Raw genomic sequence first — 11,943 nt, 5'->3', positions numbered from 1 at the left:
GTATCATATATGAATATCATAGCACTCCGATTGGGGGGCACTTTGGTGTATCACAGACTGTGAAACGGTTACAGATAAACTACAATTGGAAAAAGTTAAAAAAAGATGTTAAAAAATATATTAGGAATTGTGACATATGTCAGAAGAATAAGTCGCATATCAGAACGAAACAACCTATGATTATCACCTCGACGGTAACAAAACCGTTCGAACGTATATGTGTAGACATAGTGGGTCCATTACCACCCACGACAGGGGGAAACACGTACATCTTAACACTACAAGATGAATTATCACAGTACTCGCTGGCAATGGCGTTAGTGACCACTGATGGTAGGGTAGCGGTAGCGCAAGCATTTGTAGAACATTTTGTGTGCATTTTCGGAATTCCGACTTCGATACTTACCAACTGTGGTACTAATTTTTTATCGGATATTTTCAAAAATATGTGCAAGCTATTAGATATAGAAAAATCTAAAATGACGCCGTGGCATCACCAGACGAATGGTTTTCTCGAACGGAGTCACGCCACTTTGAAATCATATTTACGTGGTTTTGTGGATAAGGACAACGACTGGGATAGGTTGCTAACATACGCGATGTTTTGCTATAACACAACAGTTCATACGTCAACCTCGTAAACACCGTACAAATAAGTATTCGGTCGGAAACCGAATATTCCGTCGTCATTTAATAGGGAACCAGAAGCACAATACAATTATGATAATTACGTACTCGATTTAAAACGAATTATGCAGGAAGCGCATAAACTGGCACGCGCCAATTTAGTTAAAAAGAAAGAAAATAATAAGCATTAGTACGATAAAAATTCACACGCGATTAATATACAAGTAGGGGACAAAGTCCTAGTAAAAGAGCATAACAAACGTAACACGTTGAGTAGAAATTGGACGGTCCCATACAAAGTACTCGCGGCACACGATAACGAAAACATTACTATTAACAAAGGTCGTAAGGGTTACCGTATACATATAAACAATGTTAAATTGTTTTATGAAACCGAACTATGAGGTTAGGTTTATTTAATTTTTTGCATAAAGTAGTAATAGATATATACATATTAGTAGAGATAGGTATATATATATATATAGACATGTTTATAAACATAAAATACACATAGACAATACAAATACGTGTATCTAGTTTTATTTTTATTATTATTTTTTTTGTTTTATGTCCAATCCAGTCAGATTATTATGCAGTTAATAATTGGCTCTACACTGGTGATGTCACAGTTACGATTCTCGGACAATCAATTGCCGCCAAGATCCGGTATCTATTACGAAAATATAGGTACAATTAAAATTGTTACTAACACATGGGATTTGGTATTTTTTCTTGACACATCATGTTATCACTCTGACCTTAATTGGTTGGAGTAGACTGGTCCTCCAGGTTGGGGGTTTAGCGCTGGGCTAACAACCCTGCCTTAGAAAAAAAATATTGTTCAGGAACTAACAACAAACTTGCCTCGGAACCGTGGAGCTTTGGAAAAAAAGAATGGAAAATGGAAAAATGGATTATTTTTTGGAACATGGAACGTTCGCACACTTTTTAAACCTGGAGCAGTACAATGTTTAGTTGAGGAGATAGAAAAATATAAACTAGGAGTGATAGCCCTACAAGAGATAAGGTGGGATGGTAATGGAACGATAGAGATTCAGGATACAACGATTTTCTACGGCGAATGTAATAAACATCGTCAATTTGGAACGGGCTTCGCAATACATAAAAACTTAGTACCTTCAGTAAGAGAATTCAAAAGCATTAATCCAAGAATATCAGTATTAACAATAGAAGCACTATATTTTAACATCTCATTCGTGAATGGGCATGCACCCACGGAAGAAAAACCACAAGAGGAGAAGGATGAGTTCTATGATAACCTGGAGCGCACACTAAACGAAATTCCACGAAATAGAATTAGAATAGTTTTAGGGGACTTCAATGCCAAACTAGGGAAGGAGATCATATTTCGGTCAACGGTTGGTATCCATAGCCTTCACGATGTAACTAGTGAGAATGGATTCAGGCTTATAGATTTTGCAAGTGGTGGAGGGCTTATTGTAAATAGTACGATGTTCCCGCATAAAGATATTTATAAGGGTACACGGAAGGCACCAAATGGTAGATATGTCAGTCAGATAGACCATGTTCTGATAAATACTAGGTTCAAAAATTGTATACATGATATTAAAACCGTAAGAGGTGCCGACTGTGACTCAGACCATTATCTAGTTAAAGGAAAGCTGAAAGTCAAACTCAAGAAACTAGTACATAGTAAAGGAACGTTAGTGGATAGAATTGATGTGAATAAGTTAAAGAACACCAATATATGTGAATTTTTCAAGCAACAATTACATGAAACAATGAATAGCTTAAGCTTAAACATAAATCAAGAAGAGACAATTGATACCAAATGGAAAATGTTAAAGGATACTATAAAAACGGTTACAGACATGGTAATAGGAAAACAAAAGAGAACAAGGAAACCGTGGTTCAACAACTCCTGTAGGGAAGCATTTAATAGAAGAAAAGAAGCCAGGACTCAATTGCTCAACGATCCTACTAATAGGGAGAAAGCTATGGTATACAAAGAACGCCAAAAAGAAGCTAGTAATATATTTAGATATGAAAAACGGAAATATACAAAAGATGTACTAGAAGAAGCCGAGATTGATCATAGAGGAAATAAGACTAGACAACTATACCAGAAGATAAATTCAATTAGAGGAAAATACAAAAAACATAATAAGTTCTTAAAAAATGACGATGGTTCCCTAGTAACAGAACAGGACAAAATACTTGAAAAATGGAAACACTATTTTGGACGACTACTTAACTGTGAAAACCCAGTGGAGACATTTGCATGGATGCCAACGGAACCCAATGACACTGAATGCCCGCCTCCAAGCAGAGATGAAATATTACAACAACTCAACAGGCTAAAAAACTATAAGACTCTTGGGGAGAACGGAATCCAAGGAGAAGTGCTAAAAAACCTAGATGAATTAACGATAAGTAAAATATATAGTATTATAGAGAGCGTTTGGCATGAAGAAAGACTTCCTAAAGACTGGGGCACCGCATTAATCTGCCCTATTCATAAAAAAAATGATCCACAAGAGTGTAGTAATTATAGGGGTATAGCATTACTAGATACAACATACAAAGTTCTAGCATATTGTATACTGGATAGAGTAAGACCTATAGCAGAGAATTTACTAGGTGACTACCAGGGAGGATTTAGGCCCAATAGATCCACAACAGATCAGATTTTCGTTATAAGACAGATCCTCCAAAAAAGCTGGGAATATAACAAGGATGTACACATATTGTTTGTGAACTTTAAAAAAACTTATGATTCTATTCATAGGGAAAGCCTAGTAAATATACTCAAAGAATTCAGATTTCCAAGTAAAATCGTAAACCTCATTGGAGCTACCATCAGCCAGACAGATATAAAAGTCAAGATAGCAAACACAATATCACAGCCCGTGGGAGTGACAACAGGTCTCCGACAAGGCGATGCACTATCTCCAGTGCTGTTTAACTTGGTACTGGAAAAAATAGTTCGAGAAATGAACATCTCGGAAGGAATTGAACTAGGTCAGGTAAAAATAGCGCTCATAGCATACGCAGACGATATTGCTCTCTTAGGAGATAATATTGAGGTGATAAAAAGTCTGGGAAAGAAACTTATAAAGACCGCGGAAAAAGTAGGCTTAACTATTAATGATGATAAGACAGAATATTTGGTCGTCAGTCGAAGTAACAGAAATTATAGACTAGAACAACATATTGAGCTAGAAAGACATACATTTAAGAAAGTATCACAATTCAAATATCTAGGATCGATTATCACCCAAGATAATGAACTTAAGACAGAGGTGTCGTCAAGAATACAATTAGCTAACAAGGGATATTATGGATTAGAAAACATACTAAAATCGAGGACACTCTCTAAAAATTTAAAAATAAGAATGTATATGACATTATTACGACCTATTGTCCTGTATGGCTCTGAGACGTGGGCATTGAGGAAAGCTGAAGAACAGAGACTATGGGTTTTCGAGAGGAAAGTTTTAAGAAAAATTTATGGACCGGTCTTTGACAGTGGAACAAATGAATGGAGAAAGTTACATAATGATGAACTCAAAAGACAGTTTCAGAGACCTGACATAGTTAAGGAGATCACAAAAAGAAGACTCAGTTGGGGGGGCCATGCCTGGCGTAAACAAGAATCTCTAGTTAGACAGGTAATAGAGAATGAACCAATAGGTAAAAGACCTCTAGGAAGACCCAGACTGAGGTGGGAAGACTGTGTTAAAAAGGACTTAAAAATGATAGATCCAGGAATCAGATGGAGAGAAACTGCAGAGGATAGGGACAGATGGCAAGATTTGTATTTAGCGGTATGGTCTTAAAGGCCGAAACCAAGAAAAAGAAGAAGAAGAAAAAGAAGGGGACAAAGTCCTAGTAAAAGAGCATAACAAACGTAACACGTTGAGTAGAAATTGGACGGTCCCATACAAAGTACTCGCGGTACACGATAACGAAAACATTACTATTAACAAAGGTCGTAAGGGTTACCGTATACATATAAACAATGTTAAATTGTTTTATGAAACCGAACTATGAGGAAAGCTATTTAATTTTTTGCATAAAGTAGTAATAGATATACACATATTAGTAGAGATAGGTATATATATATATATGTATATAGACATGTTTATAAACATAAAATACACATAGACAATACAAATACGTGTATCTAGTTTTATTTTTATTATTATTTTTTTTGTTTTATGTCCAATCCAGTCAGATTATTATGCAGTTAATAATTGGCTCTACACTGGTGATGTCACAGTTACGATTCTCGGACAATCAATTGCCGCCAAGATCCGGTATCTATTACGAAAATATAGGTACAATTAAAATTGTTACTAACACATGGGATTTGGTATTTTTTCTTGACACATCATGTTATACGGAACAATGGGACGTAATTGAAGACCATATGCACAAATTACAAACCCTATGTACAGAACTCGACGCGTACGGCACTACGTTAGGAACATCAATAGGGTGTGAACCTTTATTAAGCCATGCGTTATTATTAAATAAAAAAATACTACAGCGTAAGCAATAGGTAGCCATACACGAGCGGATTTCATGACGGATTTGGTCTGACGGACTAAATCCTTAGGTCCTCGACGGATTTGGTCCGTTGGACTAGGTCCTTTGACGTGTCCACTAACGTGAAAATAAAAGTCCGTTATTTTTCGCGGAGCGAATCCACCAGCGGACCATGTCCGCTGGTTAGTGGAGGAAATCCGTTGATTTTTATGCTGAGGACCCGAGTCCTTTGTTCTTTCAAGACGTATTGAAAGATCTGCGGATTTATACGACGGACTACAGACGAGAGGATCGAGAGCAAAATTCAGCGACCAATCAGAAAGTAAGGATTATTATCATATTATCATATAATTATTAAGAAACATTATATTACCCGCGCATGTTTAAATATAAATATAAATATCATAAAATTATTAAGAAACATACATTATCCGCGCATTATCATAATACAACGACGCGTATACCTAATTGTGTTTATTCGTTACCTTTTATTTTATAAATGTTGTAAGTATAATGTCGTCTTCATCTTCACTTATGTGCAATATATGTAAAAAAGTTTTTGGGTACCAACGGAATTTAGTAGCACATAGAAAGAAGTGTGGCAGTGGAATCGTTGAAGAAAATATCATTAAAAAATCAATAAAATGTCCAGACAATAAATGTGGACAATTATTCAGCGGATATGCATTGCTACGAAAACATGTTGAAGAGTACCACAAAATCGTTCTAACAAAAGAACATATTTATTTTAAAACTCTAAATGGTATGTAAAATAGGTATTAATAATATCTTATCTATCAAATAGATCTTTTAGAGTCATGATTATATCACCTTTTATTTTATTATTCATTAATGATATACTTAAATATTGCAAGTATTTATTAATTGCCAAAATTTAAAAATGTATATACCACTAAACTATAAACACAATATAAATCTGTTAAATAAAAGTTCCCCCTTTTATTATAATATTGATAATGGTTAATGGAGATTTTATATTATACCTACTAATAATGTGTACTGTATAGTATGAAAACCATTCTTTAATTAAGCTGCTGTTTAATTGTCTAGGTAGGTAGTGTAAATATAGTCTCTAAGATACATTGACAGGTAATCATAATTCATAGGATTCTGTGGAGTCTAATGAATATGCTAAGTAGGTATAATGTAAATATGCGCTTTCTTATATTATTTAATGTTATTATTGGTATATTACATAGAAATATATTAATTTTTTATCATAAAGCTGTAGGTATGTTATATAATTATTAACAACTACATATTTGAATATATGGTTATAAGGTTTACAGAGAAAATATTTATGCAGAAAATGTATGGATGATAATTGATAATTTATTAATAATAAGCATTAAGAATTTCTTATTTCCAAATTGCTTAGTTGCTTATGAATAACTATATTAAATTTCTTTTGGAAAATAAATTAATAATTAAATTGAAATGAACACTTGCTTCGATTATCTAAATCCTAATATTGGAATTCAAAAAATGAAATATTGTTAACTAAAAACAATTAGAAATGAAAATTTTTAATAGAAAATACAATAGTGACTTTACTATTATTGTTAAATAATTATTAGATTAATCAATATTTTTGGTCATTATTCATTACTAATTAGTATTATGGACGTGTAAATATGTAGTATATTTGTTTCAATTTCTGCTGCTGGAGTAATGTTAAAATTGTGTACAGTACAGTATTATAAAAGATACTTTTAAAATTGCATCTAAATATAGATACCAATACATTCATTCAGAAAGTATTATGAATACTTAATTAAACAAGTATTTACTTAAATACTTTACCATACTGGACTACAGTGTAATTTAATCTAAGAATTAAATAAAATGAATACCTGAATACTCACTATGTAGGTATATAATTTTTTGCAGATTTTAAGGAATGGAAACAGAAGGTTGAAAAAGAAAATGTTTGTTCATATATTACAAAATCAACAGCTAGTATTAAAAATGGAAAACGAACTTATTACAATTGTCATCGTAGTGGATACTTTAGTAGTAAATCACGTGGGATTAAGCGTATTAAAAGCCAAGGAAGTAATAAGATAGGATCAACATGTACGTCTTCAATGGTAAATACTAATTGTGATTCTACCTAAAATGGACATCTAGATTCTAGATGTCTATAAACTAATTAAGTATTGTATTACTATTTAGGTGGTGACGGAAGATGCTAATGGAATAAATGTTGATTATAGTAGCACCCATTTTGGGCATGGGTCTAATTTAGGTAGATGTAGGTTAACTGCCAATGAACGTTCAATGATAGCAGGTAATAGAATTTATTAGACAAGTTTTAAATATTTCCTTACAGCTATTGTAAAATATACCTAATAAATTATAAATCAGTAGCACCATTTCAGTTTTAAAATAGGGCCTCCAAATATTGGGCAGGCCGATTTTGGTCTAAAAAGCCACATGGAAAATTTTAAATATTTAGAAATTGTAAAATTGACAGATTTAGACGATGCCCCCAAATCGTCCCCTCCATCCCAAAAGTTAACAGGAGAACTTCTCCTGGATCTGTATCTGCATATATGTATGGCTAGGATTATTATTTGTGGTAGCATCATTATATACTTTACTATAAATAAAAATTAACTCAATTGTTCTACTCAAAGAAAAAAGTAACAGTAATAATAAAGTATAATATAATGTTTGGTTTAATAGTTAAATATCATAAAAGATTAATCAACATTTTTTTTTGTACATTACACGTGATAAAAACTAAAAAGGTGGACTTGTTGGTACACTCTGCTGTATAGGAGTTGATGAGCATATCATTATAATGGATGTGTTATATTTATATTTTTTTCAATTTAAAATTGCATATAAATACAGATAGAAAGTTTTATGAATACTTGATTAAACAAGTATTTACTTTAATACCTATTACAGTGTAATTTAATCTGAGAATAAAATATTATAATAATAATTACCTAATAATATAATAATTAATATGTATGGTCATTTGTATTATGGATATGTAATATTTTTCATTCAGCTCCTACTGCTGGAGTATTTTTAAAACTTTGTTTTATTTCAATTTTTTCACGTTCAGTAGTAATATTTTGAAGTTGAGATTTACAATTAGTTTTTTTTGTTACAAGTCGAAGCTGTTTATCAATTTTTTTATTGGAAGGCTCTATGTTGTTAGTATCTACAGTAGAACCTCGATAGTCCGGACGAATTTAGACCGAGCATCGTCCGGATTATCGATTTTCCGGATTACCGGAGGTTTTTCAAAATTACCTACTCAAATGACTAAGATTTTATTTTTAATTTCGCCATCTTTATATTTATTGCATTTTAAATTACAAGAATAATAATTAAATTAAATTAAAACTAAACTAATGAATTACAAAAAAAAATGTTTATAATAATATGTATGTAGAACTTAAGACGTATAGTAATCGGTAATTTTTTTCTGAATAATACTTTTAATTTTCATTTCAAAAGCGAGTTCTCTTAATTGACGTACCAACAAAATATCAGTGCTATCCATGTTCTCATCTTCTGCCCATTGCAATACAGTATTCAGTGCATTCACAGCTTCTGAAGGAGAAACTTTACTTGTACTGATTGAGCCACTTTCATCCTCGTCGTCAATATCATCCTCTTTTGCTGCAATTTGTAGAATTTGATCATCAGTTAAGATTTCATGATTCGCTAAATCTTCGTCTGCGCCACGGCAAGCCCATTCCTGTGCTTGAGAATCAGACATTTTATTCGTACATGTTTCCTGTATCTGGTTTATGAGCGTAGAAAGTTGAATGTCATCGATTTCAACAACTTTGTCGATTTCATTTTCTGCTTGGAAAGGAAGTAAGTGTTTCCACGATTTCTTTATGAGCATTGGCGGGACCAATTTCCAACAATTTGCAAGACTGAAAACTACGTCTTTTAAATTTATGGCCTTTAGAGCATCAACAAGGTTTTCACCATGCACCGGATCAGCAAGAACATTAACTAAGAGAGACTTACGATAGTTTAATTTAATATTCTGAATTACATTTTGATCCATCGGTTGAATAAGCGCTGTAGTATTAGGAGGTAAAAACATTGCAAAAATGTTGCCATCATCACTACGTAATTCTTCTGCTGATGGATGTCCAGGGCAATTATCCAACAATAATAAAGCTTTTGGAGGTAAATTTACATTTAAAAGGTGCTCACGAACTATAGGAACAAATTGTTTTTGAAACCAGTCTAAAAATAAAACACGAGTGACCCAAGCATTTTTTTGTCCACGATAGCATACGGGAAGGTTAACTGATTTAAACGCACGTGGTTTTTGTGCAGTCCCAATAACGAGGAAAGGCAGCTTATGAGTTCCACTTGCATTAGCACAAGGCATGAATGTTATTCGAGCTTTAATAATTTTTCTCCCAGGGGCGTTTTTCTCATGACTTGATGCTAATGTATGCTCTGGTAACATTCGCCAGAATAAACCGGATTCATCAGCGTTATAAATTTGTTCTAGGTCCAAATTGTTTTCATTTATGACTCGCTGTAACTCATTTCGAAATGGTTCGATTGATGCTTCGTCACACGAAAGTTTCTCACCCGTTATTTTAAGGCGCCTAATACCATGACGATGTTTAAAATTGTCTAGCCAACCTTTACTAGCAGTGAAACCATCTTCCTTCTTTGTTATTTCACGGTGAAATAAACGTGCTTTTTCGCAAATTATTTCACCACTTATCGGAATGTGTTGTCTCCGCTGTTGCATAAACCACATAAATAAAGCATTTTCGAGAACAAGATTTTCCGGCTGTTTTAAAGTTTTACGTGTGCCTGGACCACGTTCAGTTGTGCTGACAAACTTCATAATTTTGTCTTTATTTTTTTTTATGTCACCAACAGTCGATTTACCTATTCCGTACTTCTCAGCAATTATACCATAGTTCTGGCCATTTTCTATTAGCTTAATTATTTCAATTTTTTGATCTAAAGTCAAAGTTACGTGTTTACGAGGAGCCATTGTAACAAACAAGAATAATAACCACTCGACAAGAAAGAAGTAAACGAACTGACTATCGGGTATCGATTTATTATGTACTAGGAACAGCAGGTAATAAAAATGACAAAATTGTATTTGTCGATAACAATATCTTATAGATTAATTGGGTTGCGGGAATTCTCGTAAAATCTATTTACGAACAAATGGAATTTTGCCGTCCGGATTACCGCGTTCACCGGATTATCGGGGGTCCGGACTATCGAGGCTCTACTGTATTAGTTTCCTTTTTTTTCTTTGAATGGTATTCAGAAGTGAATCAACTTTCTTCTGTATATCAGTGCAATCGTCCATTGAATAATCATTAGATTTCATTAAACCGACACCCATCATTAATTTGTTAATAATTGATTTTTTTTCTTTTTCAACAGGTTCTATAATATCTTGGTTCACCAGAAGTTTTTCAAAATTATCAAACTGTTCAGTTGATTCATCGGGCTGTGTGAAAAAAGTCTGAACTAAATGCTCTTCTGACAGTAAAATTAAGTGAATAATTTAATAGTCACTATCTAACAAATAAACCTAGTTTTCATTTTTAATTTGTTGAAAAAAACTTACATGATTTTGACCAACATTTGTATTGGATATGTCACTGTCAACATCTTGTTCACAATATTGTGAATTATTTTCAGTCAAATCTAAATTGTTACAGTCATTTTCTTCATCTATTTCGTTATTACAATCACTAGTACCTCCTAGGTTATCAATTGATGGAAGTGGGTCCATATCATTTGCAAAGGATAAGAGATCATAATACCTTCAAGAATAAATTAATACACAAATATAGTACACATACATATTGCAACAAATTGGGAACCTATGTAAAAAATGAATACTTACCACAATGTTGGAGTATACAGGTCATCTGTACCTTTTCCACTTCTCCTAGATGCTTCTACTTTTGATCTTTCCTTTCTAACCATTCTCCTGATATTTTGAATTTTACATTTCACTTCTTTTACAGAAGCACTAGCCAATCCTTTAGATTTGAGAAATGCCATAAGTTCATTATAAGCAACAGACTTTAAATTTTTGTTCTTATACTCAACAGAGCTTATTTTCCATAAACATGGTTTGGATTGGTACAACTCGATGAAATCTGTTGTTATAGATTTACTCCACTCCATGATTTGACGATTTGTGCAAAATGTATATAAATACTACTAAAAAAAAATTAACTAGGTACACTTAAAAAAACACTAAGATTTAAAAATGATTAAAATATATCACATACAAATAATTAACGAACCATTGATAAGTAAACAGATGATATTGTATGATAATAATAAATGATAATAAAATTATTACTATCAATAAAATACAAATTTCTTATCAAGGTCCGTGGTCCGTCGGACCTGGTCTTTTAGTCTGTGGCAAAGCGAGAGACTTGATCCGTTGGACTAAATCCGTCAGATTCTAAATCTGTCGGATTGAATCCTTTGAACACTATACACGATAGGACTTTTTAGAGGATTTAATCCGCCCAGGACCAAATCCGTCATGAAATCCGCTCGTGTATGGCTACCTAATTACTACTAGACTCCGTCGAACATAGGCGTCGCCGGGGGGTAATGCAATACGTTGCACAAGCAGCACAGGTACTATATGGGTTGTGCAATTGGGCATGCATAAAGAAATTTGAGTCCTCTGTAGGTAAACTACGAGAAACAAAGAGGGGGCCCAATAAACCTAGTAGACGAAAATCTTAGAATTTTAAAACTACA

General features: G+C 33.2%; 3 protein-coding genes and 1 pseudogene across 3 annotated transcripts; 2 read left to right on the top strand and 2 right to left on the bottom strand.

Annotated features, from left to right (window-relative positions):
• The first annotated feature begins 1,247 nt into the window (after nucleotides 1-1,247).
• Nucleotides 1,248-2,784, top strand: LOC132933202 (craniofacial development protein 2-like; annotated as a pseudogene).
• A 2,889-nt stretch (nucleotides 2,785-5,673) lies between these two features.
• LOC132933200 (uncharacterized) lies at nucleotides 5,674-7,488 on the top strand. The gene is made up of 3 exons (XM_060999515.1): nucleotides 5,674-5,923; nucleotides 7,072-7,271; nucleotides 7,357-7,488. Exons 1-3 carry the CDS (start codon nucleotides 5,674-5,676, stop codon nucleotides 7,486-7,488), a joined length of 582 nt encoding a protein of 193 aa, XP_060855498.1.
• A 1,108-nt stretch (nucleotides 7,489-8,596) lies between these two features.
• Nucleotides 8,597-10,183, bottom strand: LOC132933199 (jerky protein homolog-like). The gene has a single exon (XM_060999514.1). The coding sequence runs from the start codon at nucleotides 10,181-10,183 to the stop codon at nucleotides 8,597-8,599; it is 1,587 nt and encodes a 528-aa protein (XP_060855497.1).
• A 246-nt stretch (nucleotides 10,184-10,429) lies between these two features.
• Nucleotides 10,430-11,346, bottom strand: LOC132933198 (uncharacterized). Its single transcript, XM_060999513.1, has 3 exons — nucleotides 11,060-11,346; nucleotides 10,778-10,976; nucleotides 10,430-10,657 (listed from the first exon to the last, which is right to left on the bottom strand). The coding sequence occupies exons 1-3, from the start codon at nucleotides 11,344-11,346 to the stop codon at nucleotides 10,430-10,432; spliced, it is 714 nt and encodes a 237-aa protein (XP_060855496.1).
• Between the last annotated feature and the right edge of the window lie 597 nt (nucleotides 11,347-11,943).

The sequence above is a fragment of the Metopolophium dirhodum genome, chromosome 1, assembly GCF_019925205.1.
Source record: "Metopolophium dirhodum isolate CAU chromosome 1, ASM1992520v1, whole genome shotgun sequence".
NCBI lineage: Eukaryota > Metazoa > Arthropoda > Insecta > Hemiptera > Aphididae > Metopolophium > Metopolophium dirhodum.
Note: the sequence above shows the minus strand (reverse complement) of the source record. Positions and strands in the feature narration are given on the sequence as shown.